Below are 22,632 nucleotides of genomic sequence, written 5' to 3' on the forward strand. Positions count from 1 at the left end.
TCCAAACGGGTGACACCGCTGTAAACCACGGAGAGCATCTGAGCCCCGACCTCCTGGACAAGCACAGTGAACCGACCGGGCAGAGGCTGAGAGCCAAGTGCTCCACCAGGACCACACAGAGCCCGCTGTCCCGGAAACCTCCTAAGGGCCTCCTCCCCAGCTCCAAAGCACACTAGCAAAGACGGTTTGGCATTTGCACACCCGGCAACAAGAATTCACTCTTGGTGTACAAGACTTGAGCCACCTGGGTGGGGATGTGGTGTTCAAAAGCCCCGGGTTTCTCCCCGACCCTTTCTGCTGTGGCCCCTGAGACTTTGCCCTGCTGAGCTCTCTACCCTTTTCGGTAGTGTCCCCACAGCACGGGCACATGTCAGAGAGCACATGACGTCTTTATCTGCGGCAGGAAGGAAGAGGGGAGGGATCTCCTTGTCTCCCAGCTTGGCACGCTCCTCCTTCCGTGACAGGTCACGCGAATGCTCCTCACACCATCTAAAAGCGACCGGGGCCCCTTAGGAGTCCAGTCTGTGCTTCTCAGCCCTGGAAGAAACGCCAGGGACACAAGGCCGCTTCTTTAGACGAGCAGAGGAGGACAGAGGATAGGATGTTCTCCCGGGGAAAGGAAACAAGAGAGAGCATCCTCTATTTCAGAGAACATACTTTGATCCTGCCTAGAAAAGTTATTACAGACCCAGGGAGAAACCACAGGAAAACACAGACGAGCAAAAGAGAAAATAAAAGTCCTTAATCCCATCGCTCGGAAAGAACCACTGTGAACAAGCACCCCCACCCGCCCGCGGCCCCGCACATGAGTGCAGACGTGTACCACGGGAGCGGAGGACACCCCAGCCTGCAGGACTCGGGGTCAGGGAGTTGGCGGTGGCCCTGTCTGCACGGCCACCAGAGTCTGTCCCTCGGGGGACAGAGAGCTGGAAAGGTTTGAAAATCAACCTCCTCATGTGTGTGTCCTTTCTGAAGCTGACAGAACGGCTTCTCTGCACTTACTCCTCTCACCCTCCGGAGTCCTGGGACCCGGGCAGCTATTTCCAGCCAGAGCCAACACCCCACGGTCACCGACGGTCTGACAATGCGGCAGGACAGCAGGCCACACCTCCCGCCGCTAGTGCTCCCTGACCCTTACGCCAGGTGTCGGGATGCAGGCGCCAGACTGTGCCTCTTCCGGGCACCGTGGAGGACACAATGCCACTTGGCTTAGCAGTGTCCGCAGACCACCAGTGGCATGTGATACGGGGGCGTGGGAAGTGCACTGGTTTTCTGGAGCTGCCCCCGAATACCACACACGAGGTAGCTCAAATGACAGCGTTCTATTGTGTCAGTGTTGGGAGCCAGGACTCTGAGATTAAGGTGTTGGCAGGCTGGCTCCTTCCGAGGGCCATGAGAGAGAGTCTGTCCCGGGCCTCTCTCTCCGAGTTTCTGGTAGCATTAGTCATGCCTTGGCTCGCAGAGGGTGTCCTCCCTCTGTCCTCCCTGTTTACACTGTCCTCCCTCGGTGTCCCAATTCCCCTTTCAGTAAGGACCCCACATATTGTCAGGGGGCCGCCATGCTCCTGTATGACCTCGTCGCAACTTGATCATCTGCAAAGGTCTTCTTTCCAAGGTCCCACTCCCAGGTCCTGGGGGTTAGGACTTCAACCTCCGGTGGGAGCAGGCACAGTTCAACCCGTATCAGGAAGTAAAAGCCTGGGGCTGGCTGGGGATACTAGGAGGCCTGGATGGAGGTCAAGCTAACACATGGAGTTGATTTGGGGACAAGAAAGTCTAGATAAATAGGAGATTCAGCAGCAGAACGCCTGGGTCTGTGGCAGGGACCAGGGGGGCGGCCAGGAGACCCACCCTCAGGAACCAAAGGCATCCAGGGACCAGGGGCGCCCACACAGAGCGCACGCGCACAGACTGCTTGTGAAAATAATGAAAGTTTTCTGTACCAGTGGGAACACCGCTTTGCTCCAACCTCCCACCACAACGGCCCTCAGTCACCAGACCCCCTACTAGGTCCCCACCACGGCCACTAAAGGGTCAATGCGTGGGGTAGGGGGCCAGACGCCTCCAGCATATTTTTCCCATGGTCCATCCCTGTGCTGAACCACTCAGTCCCTGCCTCCACCCTCCCCCGCCATGGTGGGAGCTACTTCTTCTCGGGCTGAGGGTCTCTATGGGCACACAGCTAGGCAGTTTTTACAGCTGACAAGGGGGCAGGGGCTTCAGTTACTGTCCAGGGGACCCTGAAGTACCAGGTGCACCTTATGACCTGTCCAAGGAGGACAGGAGCTGTCAGAGCAGGGTCCCGGTGCCCCTGTGCACAGCTCGGTGCACAGCAACCAGGGAGGGGCCCGCAGTAAACATAGGCGTCTTGCATGACTAACACCTCACACCCTGCTCTCCTCTGCCCACGCCTCTTGGATGAGCACTGTCTACTTTGGAATCCAACTCAGTTTGAAATAACAAAAAAAGCTGTTACCCCACTCCGTGATCTCTCTTCAATAATAAAGATCTCAGAATCAGGAAATCACACCAGCTTTCCATATGGGGGCGGGGGGGTGGTGATGAGCACGTGGGTCTTAGGGCTCCTGGTTTCACAGAATTTTAGAGTGGGAGCGACCTGCGAGGCCTTTTCAGGCAGGAAAGAAACTGACTCCACCCCGAAAGGAAAGCCCCACCTAACAATCAAGCTCGTGTGCAGAACACGGTGCTACATTGGAACAGTTAGTAAGAATAGATAGCATTTAGTAAGAGCTGCCCACACCTGGAGACCCTTGTCCTATCTAATAATCTCTAGACTGCTGCCTGAAGCCATCCAAGTGGATAATTAGAGCAAGGGACATTTAGCAAACACTTGTCCCTTGATAATCAAGTCACATGGTTGGCCCTTGCTCACTCACTTATCAGAATATAACCTGTGGATAACTTCCATTTTCCTAGGAATTCCACTGACTGCATGGGACCTAATTCTTAAACAGCTACATTGGTTCGATCTGTCCAGACTGTCTTTCCCTGTAGACCCTCCACTTCCTGCTACAGCCACATGTCCCTGTTGCCACCTGCACCTGCCCCCAACACACACATAGTAGGCCTTCTGGAAGCTCAGGAGAGGCTAAGCTTCCCGCGTTTCAAAGCCCCATGATGAGACAGAGCCTGGGATGAGTTTGAAGGTCCTTCTCTTGAAGTTGATGCTTCATAACCATCAGCCAACATGAGTCATTTCTCCTCAGATCCTCATTCTCTCTCCTGGTTCCACTTCATAATCTCCAGAGTTTTCAAGTGCATTTGCAACATAGCCTTCTGACTTTGTGTTGAATGCCAATTCTCCCCTGCAACACTAGGTGCAAATTCATGAGGCTGGTTGAACATAGGTCAACGTCAGTATCCTTAAGAGCGAGACGCATAAAATGCATGCGTGAACCAACGGAATGTAAGGAAAAGGGGGGGGGGGGGCGGTAGTGACAACCTTCTCAGCCCCCACCTAGTTGTGTGCAGCCAGGAAGGCGGGCTCTGAGGAGGCCATGCCTCGTGACTTTTTGAGAGAAGACAAGCACTGAGGCGTTGATGAAAAGCCTCCTAATTTTTCAATGTTGGCAACTAATTGGAACATTTTCAAGCACTGTGTCCTCAGAATAAAATGCTTCTGTGGATAGCCTCTGGCCTCAAGACCTCCTACCACATGACATCTACCAGGCCCTGGAGTTCCTGACTCTGCCATGACCACCACACCTCCTGCCCCCACACACAGAGACACGATACAGATGCTTCCCTAGAAAAGTCATCATCACAGACCAGCTCTTTGTAGAAAGACTTCAAACCAAGCCAATCTCATTCCTTACAGGTACACAATTCACAGTCATCCTATACTTGTATTTTTTTTTGGAGGGGGGCTAATTAATGAATATTGCTCCACCTAACGACCGCCAGAGATCCGACCACTTGATACACAAATGAGCTATTCACTACAGTGGGTTCCCTCTGGAACCTGGGAGGCCGCTGGGTTCCGCAGTATGGCGACTGGTCAGAGGACAGTGACCGTTGCTGGTACACACCCCCTAACCGTGCACAGGTAAACGTCTCCAGGGAACGGAGAAATGAAAGGAGACCCTTGACAACCCCCCATCTCCAAAGCCTGAATTGTCTTACTAGACTCCGGGTGGCATGAAGGCGGCCAGGGTGTTCCTTCCATCCAGCTGTCAGAATGGGATGCAGAGAAGGAAAATAAAAATAGCATAGGCACCTCACTGAGGTTTTAATTTGCATGTCTCTGATGATTAGTGACATTGAGCATCTTTTCATATGTCTATTGGCCATCTGTATGTCCTCTTCATAAAAGTGTCCATTCAGGTCCTTTAGCCATTTTTTAACTGGATTGTTTTGTTTTTCTTTGTGTTTCATTTTATAAGTTCTGTATAAATTCTGGATATCCCATCTCTTATCAAATGTATCGGAGAATATGTTCTCCCATTCAGGGGGTTGCCTTTTCCTTTTGTTGATGATTTTCCTGTTGTGCATGCACTTTTTAGTTTAAAACCATTTTTTAAACCTTTTCCCTCATTTCCCTTGACCAAGGAGGAGCTATATCTGAAAAAACAAACAAACAAGCAAGCAAACAAACAAAAAACATTGCTATGAGAAATGTTGGAGATTTTACTGCCTATGTTTATTTATTTGCGGATTCTGTACCAACTTTGCAACCCCAGAATAAATCCCATTTGATCACGGCGTATAACCTTGTTAATATATTGCTGGATACAGCTTGCTAACATTTTGCTGAGGATTTTAGCATTTATGTTCATCAGGATTATCGGCCTATAATTTTTTTTCTTTGTGCTATTTTTATCTGGGTTTGGAATTAGGATAATGCTGGCCTTATAAAATGAGCTTGAGAGTCTTCTCTCCTCTTGAATTTTTTGGAATAGCTTGAGAAGGATAGGTGTTAGTTCTTTAAACATTAGGTAAAATTCACCTGTGAAGTTTTCTGGTCCAGGACTTTTGTTTGTTGGGAAGGTTTTGTTTTTGTTTTTTTGTTTTTGTTTTTAATTACTGCTTCAATTTCACTGGTTGTAATCTGTCTATGCAGGTTCTCCGACTCTTCCTGATTCAATTTTGAAAGAGTATGTTTCTATAAATTTATCCATTTCATCCAGATTGACCAATTTGTTGGCATATTATTGTTCTTTTATTTTTTTCTTTTTTTTTTTTTCATTTTTCTGAAGCTGGAAACAGGGAGAGACAGTCAGACAGACTCCCGCATGCGCCCGACCGGGATCCACCCAGCACGCCCACCAGGGGCGACGCTCTGCCCACCAGGGGGCGATGCTCTGCCCATCCTGGGCGTCGCCATGTTGCGACCAGAGCCACTCTAGCGCCTAGGGCAGAGGCCACAGAGCCATCCCCAGCGCCCGGGCCATCTTTGCTCCAATGGAGCCTTGGCTGCGGGAGGGGAAGAGAGAGACAGAGAGGAAAGCGCTGCAGAGGGGTGGAGAAGCAAATGGGCGCTTCTCCTGTGTGCCCTGGCCGGGAATCGAACCCGGGTCCTCCGCACGCTAGGCCGACGCTCTACCGCTGAGCCAACCCGGCCAGGGTGCATATTATTGTTCTTAATATTTTCTTACAATGCTTTGCATTGTTTTGGTATCTGTTGTTGCTTCACCTCTTTCCTCTCTGATTTTATTTATTTGGGTCCTCTTTTTTTTTTTTTCTTGATGAGTCTGGTTAACAGTTTGTCAATCTGTTTATCTTTTCAAAGAATCAGCTTTTGGTTTCATTGATCTTTTATATATATTTTTTAGTCTTTATTTCATTCATCTCTGCTCTTATCTTTTTATTATTTCCTTCCTTCCTTTTTTTTTTCAAGTTCCTTTAAGTGTAAGGTTAGAGTGTTAATTTGAGATTTTTCTGGTTTCTTGAGGTAGTTATGTAATGCTATCAATTTCCCTCTTGGGACTGCTTTATCTGTGTCCCATAGATTTTGGGTTGTTGTGTTCTCATTTTCATTTTTTCAAGGTATCTTTTCATTTGTTCCTTGATCTCATTGCTGACCTATTCACTGGTTAGTAACATGTTGTTTAGCCTCCATGGTTTTGTGTGCATTTCATTTTTTTTCTTGTTATAGATTTCTAGTTTCACACCATAATGGTTAGAGAAGATGCTCTATACAATTTTAGTCTAATCTTATTGAGACTTGTTTTGTGTCTTAACATGTGGTCTATCCTAGAAAACCATGTGCACTTAAAAGAATTACATTCTGCTGCTTTGAGGTGAAATATTCTAGATAAAGATGTCAATTAAATCCGGCAGATCTAATGTTTCATTTAAGGCCACTGTTTTCTTGTTGATTTCCTGTCTGGAATATCTGTCCATTGATGTCAATGGGGTATTAAAATCCCCTATTATAACTATGATGCTGTTGATCTCTCTCTTTATGTCCATCAAGATTCATTTTACATATTTAGGTCCTCCTACATTGGGTGTGTAAATGTTTACAAGCATTATATCCTCTTGTTGGATTGCTCCCTTTATCATTATGTAGTGTTCTTCTTTCTCTCTTACAATACTTTGTTTTAAAGTATATTTTGTCAGATATAAGTATTGCTACCCTCAGCTTTCTGTTCATTTCCATTTGCATGAAATATCTTTTTCCATCCCTTTACTTTTAGTTTATGTACATCTTTTGTTCTAAAGTGGGTCTCTTGTAGACTGCATATATATGGTTTTGCTTTCTTATCTGTTCAGCTACTTTGGTTTTTTTTGTGTGTTTTTTTTTTGTATTTTTCTAAGGCTGGAAATAGGGAGGTAGTCAGACAGACTCTCGCATGCGCCCAACCGGGATCCACCTGGCACGCCCACCAGAGGCGATGCTCTGCCCATCTGGGGCATAGCTCTGTTGCGACCAGAGCCATTCTAGCACCTGAGGCAGAGGCCATAGAGCCATCCTCAGTGCCTGGGTCAACTTTGCTCCAATCAAGCCTTGGCTGCGGGAGGGGAAGAGAGAGACAGAGAGGAAGGAGAGGGGGAGGGGTAGAGAAGCAGATAGGCGCTTCTCCTGTGTGCCCTGGCCGGGAATCGAACCTGGGACTTCGCACTCCAGGTCAACGCTCTACCACTGAGCCAACCAGCCAGGGCTACCCTGTTTCTTTAATTGGAGCATTTGAGCCATTTACTTTTAAAGTAACTACTGATAGGTATGAATTTATTTCCATTTTATTCTTTTAACTACATTCCTTTGTTATTTTTTTTTCTCCTCCTCCTCAACCTTCCTCCTTCCTCTGCCCCTTCCTCCTCCTTCTAGAAGATCATTTAACATTTGTTGTAATACTGATTTGGTGGTAACAAACTCCTTTAGCTTTTTCTTGTCTGGGAAGCTCTATTTTCTCCTTTAATTTTAAATGACAGCCTTACTGGGTAAAATAGTCTTGGTTATAGGTCCTTGTTTTTCATCACTTTGAATATTTTGTGCCAGTCCCTTCTGGCCAGAAATGTTTCTGTTGAGAAATCAGGTGACACTCTTATGGGAGCACCCTTGGAAGTAACTAATTGTTTTTCTCTTGCTGCATTTAAGATTTTCTCTTTGTCTTCAACCTCTGTCATTTTGATGATGCTGTGTCTTGGTGTGGGCCTCTTTGGGCCCATTTTGTTTGGCCCTCTCTGAGCTTCCTGGACTTGTATGTCTTTTTCCTTTACCAGGCTAGGAAAATTTTCAGTCATTATTTCTTCAGATAGGTTCTCAATCCTTTGTTCTCTCTTCTTCTCCATCTGGTGCCCCTATGATATGGATGTTGTTACATTTCATGTTATCCCAAAGGTCCCTTAAACTATCCTCATTCTTTATAATTCTTTTTTTCTTTTTGCTTCTCTGATTGACTGGGTTTTTTTTCTACCTTTTCTTCCAAATTTCTGATCTGATACTCAGCTTCCAACAGACTCCAACTCAGTAGGTCTGTGGTGAAACCTGTGTATTGGTATTTTTTTTTTTAAAACAAACTCCACAGGTGCTTCTGACGCCCACCAAAGTTTGAAAACCAGGCAGAAGGAATATCCAACCAAGATGTCTAAGCAACTGTTTGTGAATGATACCAAGAAAGTCAGAACTTGCCAAAGTCACCAATATGCTTGTTTTCATTAACAATTTTATTGTGATGGAATTCACATACTATAAAACCCTCTCTCTAAATGCACACAATACAGTGACTTTTAGTATATTTCACAGACTCAAGCAACTATCACCATTACCTAATTTCAGAACGTTTTTATTACCTCAAAAAGAAAACCCCTCCCTGTTAAGCAGTCACTCTCATTCACCTCTTCTCCAGTTCCTGGAAAAACACTTCTCTACCTAATGTCTGTGTATTTTCCTACTCTAGGCAATTCACATAAACGGGACCATACTGTATGTGTCTTTTGTGTCTGGCTTCTTCTGTTCAGTATGATGTTTTCAAGGCCCATCCATGTTGTAGCGTGTGTCAAGCTTCATCTGTTTCTGTGGCTGAATAATATTGCATTGTAGGGAGGCACCACCTGTTGTTTTTCAGTCATCAGCTGATGAACATTTAGGTTGTTTCTGGCCATAATGAACAACGCTGCTATGAACATTCGTATGTATGTAGGCTTTTGTGTGGACGTACGTTTTCAACCATCTTGGGTATCTACCTAGAAGTGGAACTGCTGGGTCACACTCATAGTCTTTTTGTTCCACTTGCATATCTGAACCATTTGGTGCTCACCAGTGACTCCACCCAACAGCCAGTGAGGAAAGTTCTTACGCTGTTTACAAAAGCAGTACTTTTTTTTTTTAAACTAACTCAACTTCCTAGAATACAGCAAACAATAAAATACTTTCTGTCTCTGTCTTTTGACTTTCATGGGTCTTCCATTCACTGGCACTGTCAATGAGTCTCTAACCCACTTGGCATTTGCCAAATTTCCAAGGGGTCACTGGTCGTCAATACTGGTGAGAAATGGAAGATGCGTTTGTTATGCACTTGCGTATCAACACTACAAATCAATGCGGATTCTCTGGGAGAAAGCACAAATCCCACACAGAACCACACTAATAGTAAGCTTTAAGGTCTAACAGCCTTCCCTTAAGAGTCCATTAAAGAAAAAAAAAAAATGAAGCTAAAATAAGGGAAGTTCATGAACACACACACACACAAATTCAATCACCCAAATTTGCCAAATGCAAGCATCTTTTTAGTCTCCATGTGTTCAACACAGATGGACAGAAGAAAATAAATAGCTGCTTTTGGGATACAGAAGTTTCTCAGGACCACTTTTACTAAAGGAATTACCAGGGAGTTCTATCCAGGGAGTTAGAAAAGTATCCAATTATTTGTAACAAGGAAGAGCTCAAAGACTGCTTTTTAAAAGTGTTCTATTGAAAAACTTATCCAGAAACTCGCATTAGCTCCTAGTGTAATAAAGTTAAATGGGCATGTACTCATTAAAAAAAAAAATTAAAACAAGAAACCAAGAGAACAACTAACTATTCAAACCCTGGTTTAATCTTCCAAGTCTCACTCACAAACGTAACAAAACATTTACACATAAGGATTGTTTGTCAAAAGAACTTAAAAACAATTCCCAAATGTCCTGGCTTTCTGCTGACACTCTAACAAGATAGTTAAGCACTTAAAAATAAGTGTTATTTCAGATGATTTTGTCTACTGATTTATGAACTCAGCTTTCCTTACTGCTAATTAAGTCATACCCCGCCCCTATGCCCATCCTCCTGAATACTAAAGCAAAATATCAAAGATTAGAAGACTGGGGACCCAGGTATATCCTGGCGTATGAATGACCTGGTAAGTCTCTTTACCACCTGGGGGACTCCATTTCCTCACATGTGAAAAGAATGGCTTTATTTGTTAAACAGAGATCATCGCACTTTTTTCTTTCAAGAGCCAGACAGCAAATATTTTTGGCTTTGTGAGTCACATGATCTCTACTCAACGCCGTTATTATCACACAAAAGCAACTTTAAACTATCGTTAAACAAAAGAGCACGGTATGTTCCCATAAAATTTATTTACAAAAATTGGCCCCTAGCGAAATGTGGCCCATGGACTATATACTTGGCCACCTCCTGGGTTAGACAGTTCGGAAGGCTCCCCGAGGATGAATGAGTCCCAGTCACTGGCTGCTGAAAGCCAGGGAACAGTCAAGTCATCGAGGTTTGACAACGGAGAGAGATGACACCTCCGCACGCGGGTCTGTGGGCGTCTCCGCACCCGGACACCGACATCGGGCTCTTCCTCGCGTTTCCATCCACTGCCTCCTCCCGTTTGGGTCGGTACCTTACCCAGGCTCCGCGGACCTTCGCCACGGCCTTGGTGGCTGGGGTCAGACGATACAATCCAAGCGTGTGGAAAAATACCTCTGCAGGGCAGAAGCGTGGCCAGTAGGAATGAGGAGACGAGCGGGAGGCGAGGGGATCAAACCCCTCTGCTCTCTCCTGGCCTACGCCAAGGTCTGGCCCCTCTCTGCGACCCTTTCAGAGATGTGACCACACCTGCTGGGGCCCCGCTGGGCCTCTCTGCAGCTCCCCATCAGCACGGGTGGGCGCGGCTGCGGGCGGCTGCCTTCGTCTCCCTCCCCTCTCTCACCCACTCTTCCTGCTCTGGGCTTCCAGCTCCCAAATAAGATGCTAACACTTAATCCTTGCCTTGGGCTCTGCTCTCTGGAGAGAGAGAGCTCCGGCACCCCCCTCCCCCCCAATGATCTTCTTTCTTCAGAAATGAAAGGCCCAGATGAAATAAAGACAACTATTGAATTGAAAGTGCACAAGACTAATACATAAGAGGTGAAATAGTGATTCGTATATAAACCAAAACTAAGCTTGGCCTTCCTTACTGGCTTGTAATACCCGTTCAATGTCCAAATGGTAAAATATATCTTAAATGATGTCTAATGGCATCTCTCCAAAAAGACCTAAATACCTATAACCACATCACTGTTAAGAGATTAAACGTACAGATCCAGCCTTCTGATTTTAAATGGAAGAAATAACACTATGTTCTGTCTCTTGAAATACAATGATCTGTTGTGCAAATGAGAGGTCCCCCTAACACTAGTTCAGGTCCCTGGACAGGACAGGCTGTTTATTGTATTGACATTACCTCACTACCGAAGAACTAAAAACACAATGCTAATTTTGGGCAATAGGGTTGACTTTTGATGAGAATAAAGGATTTTCTGAAACAGTAGAGGACAAGCAATTTTCTGATAGCAGAAGCCCTCCCTAGGGTCCCCGGGGCCTGAGCTCAGGGCCACCCTGCATGGCGAAACGCTCTGGAGAGCCACAAACATGAGAGATAAGGGGAGATGGGGACTTCCCAAAGTCTCACAAAAAGCATGTTTTGATGGCGTTACTAAAAACAAGAACGTTAACACATTAACTTACCCATCGAAACTTCCTGTTGGCCATCTGGCCCAACATTATTCATCATATAACCTATGCTTTCCTCAGTGATTTCAACTGTCACCCCTACCTGATCTAAATTTCAGTCTGCCTCTGATGGCCCCTTCTTGACAATCTTTGCCTTGAGTGGTGACATGGCCTTTGCTGGATTCCTCACACGTCTGACATCTTCTTCAGAGTTTCCTTTGTGCCTCCCTGAGAGGTTGTTTCTCAGGGCTCTCTCCTGGGGGCTCGCCCTCGGGGAGCTCCTGCACCCTCATCACTTCACTCCTTGGGTGACGAAATGCACAGTCTGGGTCGGCACCTGCGGTTCTGTAGGTGGGCACGACAGTGCCAGGCCAAGCAGGCATACAGGGGTGAGGTCCACTCTGCTCTCTGCTTGCCAGCCAGGCACCCCGATTCCCATCTGTAGCCCAGATGTCCCCCGAGTCACAGACCCACCCATCCAAGCATACGCTGGCTGCCTCTCCCGAACGTCCCCCAAGGAACCATCTACTCAGCATGGATTCATCTTCGGCCTTCCAAACCCATCCCTCCCCTGCCCCTTGTTCTCACCACATGGGCTGCGGCACACACCGAGGAAAACTCAGAGAGATCGGAGGGTTCCTCTTCCCCTGACGGGAAGCATCCTGCCTGACGGCTCCTACCTCCTCCTCTGCAGCCACCGCTGCAGACACGGGGTTGACCTCATTAAGTCTCTTCTCATTTAGTCCACGACTGCTGTCTGTACGCTCTTCCTTTGGCTGCACAAGCAACCTTGCCACAATATCCTGTGAACACAACCTGCAGGTTCCAATCACAGCCATCCAATGCCCACAAGGGCCAAGCCACGACTCCTCTAAGTGCCTCAGGGGGTCTTTAATGGGTCAGACCCTGCCCCCTGTCTCCCTTCCTTGTTTCTCCCATCCAAGTACTAACCAGGCCCGACCCTGCTTAGCTTCCGAGATCAGACGAGATCGGGCGCATTCAGGGTGGTGTGACCATAGACCCTTCCTTGTTTCTTACCAAACAGATCAGCCTGTCCTTGCTGCCTTCTCTCAGCCCAGCAGGGACCTCAGCAGGCAACCCCTAGCCAAGTGTCCCCTCTCTGAAGACTGTGCAGTACCCAGAGAAAGCTGACGACTCCCTCCCTCGAGCCCTCAGGTTGCCGTGTGCACACCCGCAATGCTTATTGGTGTCTACGTTCCTCTGACTCCGTTAGCACCGCGGTCTTTGAAGGCAGAGATGCCCTCTCTTGGGATCTTGGGTCCCCAGATCCCTGCCAAGCACTACGGCATTCCCTGTCCATAAAAGCCTAAATGGATTTGAAAATGATCAGATTAGCCAGAGCAATGTAATACAAATGTATTGATAGATTGGACTTTAAACTTGTTACACGTGTGTGTGTGTGTGTGTGTGTGTGGTATAAAAACAAAGACAGAAGGCGTACTGCGCCCAGGCACTCTCTCTGAGAGAAGGGACCAGGGGATGTTTCAAAATAAGTATAAAGCAATAAAATATCCCTTAATTTTTGTGAGCAGTATATTTTGGGGAAAGGTGGGCAAGAAGAAGAAGAAAAGAACAGCCCAGTGGCCAAACAAAACCAGTCTAAGAAAGGGTACCAGAGAGATACCTGGGCGTCCCTTAGAGTAAGGAACAAACCCCGTCCCGTGATGTCCAAGGGCTACGTAGCCCCTCCAGACATGACTGACTCTTTGCTATCAGGAAGACATTTCCCACTGGTAACCCTTTTCTTCATCCTTGCCATCTGAGCCGAACGGTACCTCCTCTTCCAGGAAGCCTCCCCTGACCTCCCAGGGGAGGTCTCAACTGAACTTGCTCTCAAAAACACCCTGGGCTTCTCCTTTTAGAGTCTTGCTCAGAATTGTAATCAAATACATATTCCTTTAAATTCTGTTTCCACAATAAGAAGAAGCACTTTGAGGGGAGGAGCTGATTCTTTTTTTTTTATTATTACATCCCCAGCATCCAACCCTGTGCCTGGAACATCCTTGTGGCCCCACTAAGTGTCTGTTGAATGAACAACTCAATCAATTAAACAGATAAAGAACAAATAAAAACAAAAACCCACAACTGAATAAAACCGGCATGTGCCTAGGACGCAAGGCCAAGGGGTCAGGATTACCACCAGCACATCAGAGCAGGAGAAGGGCGACTCGGGCCAGTCCCCTGGCAGATTACAGAGACTGGAGCGGGGCTCAGCGGCCTGAGAGCCAGCCCCACCCCACCCAGTGATCACACAGCCTGTGAACCCCCAGCGAACGTCATCTTCAACAGTTTTAAATGTTTGACAAGGAAGACTATGTCATGACATGCAGAAGTTGTCTGAAACTCACATTTCAGTGTCCAGAGATAAAACTTTCCTGGAACATGGCAACGCCCATTGGTTTATGTATTGTCTGTGGCCGCTTTTAGGTGAGAGTGGGAGTGGGGTACCTGTGACAAGGAACACGGGAGTCTCAAGGCCTAAAAGATTTACCACCTGGCCCTTCAGAGAAAAGGTTTGCTGAGCCCTGGCCTAGGATCTCCTGGGACTGCTACGTCGCAGGACCCACAAAGCGTCCTGGCCCAGCGGCATACGCTAAGATGGGCCTTGGAACAAAGCTGCCAGACATTGTCTGCTAATGCAAAATGGGACTTCGGTATCCCCGTAATAAAGCGGAGCCGGTTAAAGTAATGATACGCCTCACTCGCAATGGGCTGCTGCACAGCTATCTTTACAAATGAGCGCCCCGGCTGCTAGGCGACACACGCAAGTCTAGAAAGATGTCCAGAGGACACTGTCAGAGCAGTGTATAAAACAGCGTGGGTGAGGTTTTCTAATTTATTAGCAAGAACAACTGTACCTATGTTTGGAAAGTGAGAAAATGTGAGTGTCTGGAGGAATACGTCTGAGAAACAGCTCCAGGGTATTGATTGCAACAGGGACTTTTTCATTTTTATTTTAAGTATTTTTTGACTCACTGAATTTTTTACTGAGACTATTCTATTCTCTAATTTAAAACATACACACACACGCACACAAGCACACAGATGTTGATTTCAGAAAGCTACTTTTGGCCTTTAGTGGTAGAGCATTGGCCCCGAGCGTGGACGTCCCGAGTTCCATCCCCGGTCAGCATACACAGGAGAAGTGACCTCTGCTTCTCTCTCCCTCCCTCTCCCCCTTTTCTCTCTCTTCCCCTCCCGCAGCCAGTGGCTCGTGGTTCCAGCGTTGCCCACCGGTGTTGAGGATAGCTCGGCTGATCCGCACGTTGGCCCCAGGTGTTGAGGACAGCTCATTTAATTCGAGCTTCAGCCCCAGATGAGGGTTCCCAGGTGGATCCCGGTTGGGACGCATACAGGAGTCTGTCTCACTATTTCCCTTACTCTCATTTAAAAAAAATAAAAAAGAAATAAAGAAAGAATAAGAAAGCCACTTTTACCCCTGTCATGGATCCGAATTCTCAATGATCTCAGGATCATATGGTCTAATTTCTGCATTTTGGGGAACTGCACAAAGATACACTTTGCTCTGAAACTTCCAAGTCTGGCAACAACGCAGAGCTGCTCGTACGTTTGTTTTGAGGAAGCGTAAGATGAGAATGGTCAGAAAGAGTCCTACTTCCCTTTTCCTAGAAACACTGGTTACCCACTCAGCTGGAACACCCTTCTCGAGCCTGCAGAAGGCCTGGTTGCCAGGGGACAGGAACAAACAAGCCACCCGAGTGGCAGCTGCCAGCTGCTTTCTCTGTTGCTCCCTCCACACAGCAGCTGGCCCTCCTGTCACCAGGACCCCTCCAAGGGCAGGCTCACGATCAGCGGCCACCTTGATGGTCCCATTGGGTGGGACGAGGTGATCATAAGACAAGGGGAGTGAGAAGCCAGGACGGAGCCAGCCAGTAGTCAGGTTCTGCCTTGGCACGCCCACCTGCGAGTCCTGCCAACTCCAACTCTCCCTCTTTCTAACCGCTGTCCTCTCGGGGCAATTCCCTTGGGGAGTCATGGAGCTCAAGATAGAGCTGTTAGCAGGTTTGGCTCAGCCCCGCCCAAGACCACCAGCGTGCAGCTGTCCCCAGGTCACCTGGCTGTAGGAACCTGCCACACCTCCTTCACCCTGCGGTCAACAGCCTGGGGTCCTGGAGTCACTGTGACGGCCGGGGAAGTCCATAGTAACCGGGGCCTTGGAGGTACAGTGCTAACTCAGTTCAGAAATGCACGTGGAATCCATGCCATCTGTTAGAATGAACGATCCTTACGTACCCCCAGCATTTCCCAAACACCACAAGAAACACCAGCCAGCGGGATGATTCAGGTAAGAGACCTGAATTCAGGTGGAGGTGAAGGTAGGTAAACTCCATGCCAACAATGCCTGTCTGGGGACTTCTGCGTCATTTAGTACATTCAAAATCCCCGAGATATCTGCTCAGTAGCCAAGCCCGTCCAACTTGATTTAAACTAGCTGCTGACCACAGAGCCTTCCACAATCTCAGCTTGGAAAGCATAGTCCCAGACGGTAAGGCCGGGTTCCACAAACACTCCCAAGTGGCTGTCAGGGTCCCAGGATGACCCCAACCTTGAAGGGCATTATTCCCGATCTGGGCTCAGACCCCCACCACCCAATGCTGTGGGGACGGCACTCTCCGAGGTAGATTCTGAAGAAAGAGTCTAAAAACCAGGAGGTCAAGGGGGAAGGAGAAAGCCTGGCCCTCTGGAGAGACAGTAACCGGGGGCGCGGTGCGGGATGCTTCCCGGATGGAGCAGAGTGGGACTCACCATTGGTGGTCGTGTTGACATAGTAACGCCGGCCCTGAGGGGACAGGTAGCTCTGCCAGCCGGGCGGAAGGACGAACGTCTGGCTCTCCTCTCCCGGCGGAGGGGGGACCATCCCAGGCTTCTGTTGGGGAGGAAAGGAAAGGTCACACGTGCTCGGCATTTCTGCAGCTGGTTTGCAATGAGGAAGTCAGAGGCAGATGAAGTCGCGTCGCTCTGGAATAGCTCAACCCCGGGGGGTTTAGGGTCCACGGCGTCCCTAAGGGAGGTCACGGGCCACCCTTGTGTGACTCCGGTGGTTGTCTGAGCATGAGGCGTGAGGAGCCCTCGCGTTTTCAGAGCCGCCGCAGAGGGGACAGGCTCCCCTGGGGAGCAGAGGGAAGTGCCAGTCAGTTGGCAGAGCTGGACTTTCTGCTCTGTTAGCCCCTGGAGAACCGCTCACAGGGGTGCTGCACTTGCTGAGGGGGGCAGGTAGGGGGCGCCACTTAGCACCATCCCGCTGTGCAATCTCAACCCGGCAACCCCAGGGACCACGAGGCCCGGGGCCCGCTGTGGGCACCGACCCGGGGTAGTTAACGCAGGTCTCAGCAGAGAGAGCTGGAAAACCATCTATGACAAGGCCCAGGATCGAAGGGCAAGGTGGGTGTTTCCCCAAGTGTCCAAATCACTCTGGCAAAGAGAACTGGAAACAGAGACAAACCAGAGACTGACCTTCCTTCGCATGCGCTTATTTGCGGTTTAGCCCTTTTAACCGTGCACGCAGTACTTTTCTTAAAAAAAAAAAAAACGTATCAGGGACAAATATATGGTGTATAGAGAAACTAGGCATAGACCCAGATGCTCCAGCAGGTCATTTCCTGTGGCGGGACCGTGGGCCGCTCATGTTCCTTTCTGTCTGGGGAGCTCTTGCATCTAAGTTGTCCTCAATAAACGCAAAGATAAAAGCTGCCGAAGAACATTTAAATATATATAAGAAAAGAGGTCCATGTTAGCTCACGTAACTTCTGCGCCTTGTGAAGGAAGTACACTGCTTCTAAGGACAGGATTCCGGCCACCGGCAGGACCTTGTTCCTCAATATTAGAACTAATCAGCTCCTAAATGTCAGCAGCATTCCCCCAGCCGTGCCTACCGGGCAGTTTCTGGTCACTGATGACCACGACTTCAGAGAGCAGATTGAGAACGAGAGCCGTAGAGACATGGCTTCCAAACGGCTCAGCTGTCTGCAGACTGCAAAGCCACGTGCTCCGGTCTCCTGCGGAGGAGCCCCGGAGCCCCCAGCGGGGGACCGGCTCAATCCCAGCCGCTCCAGGGACTTGAGTAAACACGACCTCCCCGGGTTCTCTGTGCGTGCTGCCGTATGAAGTTTTACAATTTATTCACAAACCTCCCCCTCTGCCCAGAATGCATCCGTCTCCCACACCTGTTAACCCACAGCGCCTCTTTGATTCCGCATGAAAGACTGGCTTCTACATTGCCAAGTGACCAGGAGATGCCCAGCCTCCAGGCAGGGCCGTCTCCTCCCCCCAGAGCACGTCCCCTGAGCCCGAGCGCACACCTGAGCACGCTCACCTGGGCCTCCAGCTCGGGCCTCTCCCGGACCAGAAGATAGTCCAAATACACCGCTCACAAAGACGAGGGGACCAGGGAACGAGCTGCTACTTCAGTACTTTCAGCCCTTTGTATATATATGTGCATTTTCACCAATGCAATAAAAGTTGGTTTTGCATCTCATTTGCATAATCGCACAGCTTTTTTGACTTGTTGTTGGCTTTTCTGATGGTCTTGTTTAATAAAAAACAAAATCAAATGCCTCTTTTTCTTTAATCGCTTCGTATTCATTTTGAAATAGCCCCTAATTTTTGTGAGCAGTATATATGCAAGACAAATAGTCTGATAATGAGCACAGGGTGTGAGTGTGCACGCGCGCGCGTGTGTGTAAAATATCCCCTACACAAGATACATGTGTTGGCTGGGCAGGGTTGGGAATAAAGTAGAGATGAGTAGGTCAGGGTGCTCGACCACAGAAAGGAATGTTCTGGGACCAGGCTGCCTCTGCGTGGGTCACAGACTAAGACCGGGAGATGGGACTGGTGTTTGCCCGAACAATCTGGGGGGAAATGACAACTTGTTGAAGGGCAGTAAGCAAGGACCAGACAGACATGGCCAGGAGCTGGCTGCAGAGGACAGAGGCACTCGGCCCGGGGCTCAGTCCTGGCTTGGTCACTCAGGAGCCCGTGACCCAGGGAAATGACACCACCCGCCACCTCTATTTCTGCATCCATAAAACGGAGGGCGGTATGAACCCAGCGTGGAAGACACTGTGAGATTAACGATAAGACACTCAGCACCTAAGGACGTCATGCCCGTCACCAAGACGGCTCAATAGACGGGCGTTTCCAGTGGGAGGGGCAGGGGGGCATCCGGATGCCGAGGGAGACCAGGCTTCACGCGGCCTCTGCCTACCGTGGTCACAGCGAGGTTCACCCCGGTCTCGCCGGCGCTGCGTCTAAAATGTCACCATCAACAGCCACTTTTCCCAGGTTTCTGTTTCCAAGACAAACCGACTGAAAAGGCAAGCTCAGGCCCTGGCCGGACAGCTCGGTGGGTTGGCGCCTTGCGCCAATGCACAAAGTTTGCCGGTTCAATCCCCGAGGAGGGCACATACAGGAAGAGATCCCTGTTCCTGTCTCTCTCTCTTTCTCTCTCTCTCTCTTTCTCTCTCTCTCTTCCTTTCTCTCGAAGATCAATACATGAAATTAAAAAAAAATTAAAGGCACACTCGGGCCGGCGGGGAGGTGAACAGGGGAAGACGCTGACCACTATGCTCTGGAGGAAAGGGCTGAACTAGTGGACCGAACCCTGACCCTCTGCGCCCCACCTGGGAAGTGGAGACACCCGTTCCATCCCCACAAGCACAGGCTGCTTTTCTCTTTAGAATGGCTGCAGTTAATTTATCTAAAGAACCTGTGGGTCAGGAAGAAGGAACTGATGACCAAGGAGGTCACGTTGCTGCTCCTCCCCGTGCAGGAACTGCGGGACCCGCCATCTTGAACACCGCAGACGGTCCCTGCAGGAGGGGTACCCGATACTCAGCCAAGAGGGGCCAAGGGGTGCTGAGAGAGGGGAGGGGGCACCAAGGCCAATTTCCCGGTTTGGCCAACGTGGCAAAGGTGGTCTCCACGTCTCTGCCCTCTGAAGGTGCCTGGCCTCCGTCCCCCGAGGCAGCCAGCCTCCTTACCTCTCCCCTCTCCCAGAGAGAAGTTATTCCTGTTGGCTGGGCGGACAGAAGCCAGGAGTCAAAAGAAGTGGAGACAATTGGGTACACACCCAAGGGACGTGAACACAGCACTCAAACTCTCGTACCCCCATGGTCTAGGACGATCCACAATTGCCAGAAGGTAGAAACAGCCCAAGTGTCTATCATCAGCTGAGGAACGGATAAACACAATGTGATGCATCCATCCAAAAAATATTCAGCCACCAAAAGCCATGGAGTCCTGGTACACACCGCAACATGGAACGGAGTCCTGTACACACCGCAACATGGATGACCCTGAAACCATGCCGAGCGAGATACGCCAGACAGAAAAGGCCAGTAGTGGATCAGTCCATTGATATAAAATGTCCAGAATAGGAAAATCCGTTGATACAGGAAGCAGACCAGTGGTGGCCAGGGACTGGGTGGGGAGGGCGGTGGGTGCAGGGTCTCCTTTTCAGGGTGCTGACACCATGTTGGCACTAGGTCCTGGTGGTGGCTGCACAAAACTGGGGATGTGTATAAGTTACTGATGGTGAGTTTGGTGTTAGGTGCATTTTACCACGATAATAATAATAATGAAAATTTTGGAAAGAGGTAGGCAAGGCAGAAGTCAGCCTGCCAACCTGCAGGCTCTGGTTTGAGAGGTCTAACCCCCCAACATGACCTCGGTCCCCGCGGCGGCGGTGGTGCGGGCTCTGGAGTGGGCTGTCCCGCAGCCATGGGGACGAGCAGCTACCCAGTAATTAAGGTCTCTGCCAAACTTACTCTTCTAATCAGTTTCCTTCCCAGTTAAGTCCTTCCCTTCCCTTCCTTAACCCTGTGGCTTCTCCGCTTCCATGCTGTCAGCTCTTTCCCACGGGAACAGGAACAAAGAGCAGGGGTGACACGGGGCCCTACCTCCAAGGGCCAAGGTTGGGGGAGTGGGCGTGGGCAGAGATGGGGCTGCTTTTCTCACCTTGGAAATTCTCAACCTCATTCGCAGCACAGCTTCGTGGGAGCTACCCAGGCTGCGTCTCATGGACGGGCTGTTTCCCAGGGTGCAAAGCTGGGTGTCAGCCTCCTCGGGGGCCCCCTCCCTGGGTCCCCTTGCTCAGTAAACAAGCTGTTCCACTATATATGGAGACCCATCCTCTGAGAGTCTGAATTAAATTGGATCCTCTGCCCCCCACAAATGGACGGATGTGCACACAGACACTCACCCCATTTTCTCAAGAGGTTTCTGGACCACTTCAGAAGCCTAGTCTAATAGGAGCTCAAGGAACGTCTGCACTCAGATCCCATTTCTAACCACCGGTAATGACTTTGCCCGCTCACCAAATGTCTGTAAGTGTACCGAGGTCTGGGCCAGGTGCCTTACACACTTCCGCCTAAATCTTTACAATGAGCCTGGCACGCAGATGCCATTTTCTCCCCCATTTTACAAGGAGGAACCTGGGGCCCGGAGAATTGAACAACTTGCCCCATGTTGCACAGCTAATTAAATGAGCACACCAAAGTGTAAAATAATAGCTTTGTTCCAGACACACCTATCCAGTTATCTAAATCCAGCCTGCCCTCTGTCCACCTCCGACCAGCTCTCTGTAATCAACTCCCACGTCTTCACCTGGACCCCTCAACCTCCCAGCTCCCACCGAGGAGGAAGACGACGCAGGCCTGGCTCTCTCGCCTGTCGCAGTCTCCAAGCACGCACATGCCCTCCCAGGAGACGTGCAGAAATATCACCACCCACACCAAGCAGTCACGTTCCCCGGCTGTAGGCTGACTTCCTCGTCTCCTTACTTAAAACGACACAACCAAAGAAATCGTCCTTGTAATGATGGCTACTGATTCCCCTCTGGGGGAAAAAAATGAGCAGGAAAGCAGAGGGAAGTCACCCAGATATGAAAAGAAATCCCCCTACAGTGCGCTTTGCAAAGAGTGGTTCCTGGGTCACCCTGCCAGTCACCTCAGATGTGGGTGAAAGGGCAGGTTCCAGAACCCCGATCCAATCACCAAAGCGCCCTGCGCCCTATAAAGCCACCTTGTAACATGCATGCTAGGTGAGTCTTAGGCTCACGGAACTGGTTTGCAGCTTTGCAGGGAACCACGAAGAGAAAACATTGCTTCTGAAATCGGGGAACATAAAATTTTAATAAGCACAATTTATAAGAAGACGGTGCTAGCTAGCTACATGGATGCTTATTAAGGAAAAGACTCCTTAGCCCAAACCCTTCACACAGATTATTTTCAGAGAGGTTCAGTCTTGTCCCCGGAGCCTCCAGTCAGAGCCCCCCGCCCCCCCTAAGCTCCCAGAGCCTCCCCCACTCTCCAAGGTCAGCCCGGAATTCTTTCGCCCTCTGGAATGCCTTCCCCCTCCGGAAGTTTCCGATCCTTACCTTCTTCTGCAGGTGTGAGCAAATGTTGCCTGCCGATGTGAACGGGGCGGCGGAGGGTCGTCAGACGAGCGATTCAGCAGCCCGATCAGACGGTTTTAAGGTCCCCTGTTCCGCGTCTTATCCCCAAACCCAGAAGCGGGAGAAGCTCTAAAGAGAGGCGTACCCCCCGGCTCCCACACCCCCACTCCCCGATCTATATATAACACGTCTGAAGTTGTCTGCCTAACAAGCCACTTTCTGGCAGCCCCGTTGCCGTGGCAACGACTGCTAATGAGCCCGGTGCTGTGATTGGCACTGCTTAAAGGACCGTCTGGAAAGAACTCTCCGGCAAGTTGTCCCGTCCCCAACCGCACAGCCAGCGGGACACCCAGGACCGGTCGGGCATGGCTGAGTATGCCGGAAAGGCCTCAGTCCCTGGAGACCAGTTTGTTACTAGTGAGCCCCGGGCAGTCCTGGACCCAGCCGCCAGGAGTGGCCTCTGCTGTCACCCACAAGGAGCCAACCAGTTAGTGACAGGGGCTGCCAGGGAGCCACCAAGAAGACCAAGGCCCAGCTGGGCAGAGACTGGAGAGTCATGTCCACTCCACATTTTTCTGCTGGACACCGATTTGGGGTACAGAGACCCCTACACACACCTGGGGTCAGCTACCCAAGGGAAGGTAATCTCTTCTGACTACAGGTTAAGACAAAGAGCATGCCGCAGGGCCCACCTCCCACAGCGAAGCTGCCAGCCTTCAGGTCTGTGTCTACAAGAATTCTGGGTCCCTGTCCACAGCCTTGCAGGTAAAGGCACTGTTCTCTCCAGGTCTGAAAGCCCCTCTACCCA

General features: G+C 49.6%; 1 protein-coding gene across 8 annotated transcripts in view; it reads right to left on the reverse strand.

The window, feature by feature from the left end:
• Nucleotides 1-22,632, reverse strand: part of GAS7 (growth arrest specific 7) — a 213,791-nt gene that overhangs the window by 72,420 nt on the left and 118,739 nt on the right. For 7 of the 8 annotated variants that reach the window (XM_066264276.1, XM_066264279.1, XM_066264278.1 and 4 more), the window contains exon 2: nt 16,175-16,295. In XM_066264276.1, coding sequence (XP_066120373.1) covers nt 16,175-16,295 — 121 coding nt within the window. Of the gene's footprint in view, nt 1-16,174; nt 16,296-21,806; nt 21,898-22,632 lie in introns of those variants that run through there. The other variant, XM_066264283.1, reaches the window with a different exon arrangement.

The sequence above is a fragment of the Saccopteryx bilineata genome, chromosome 2, assembly GCF_036850765.1.
Source record: "Saccopteryx bilineata isolate mSacBil1 chromosome 2, mSacBil1_pri_phased_curated, whole genome shotgun sequence".
NCBI lineage: Eukaryota > Metazoa > Chordata > Mammalia > Chiroptera > Emballonuridae > Saccopteryx > Saccopteryx bilineata.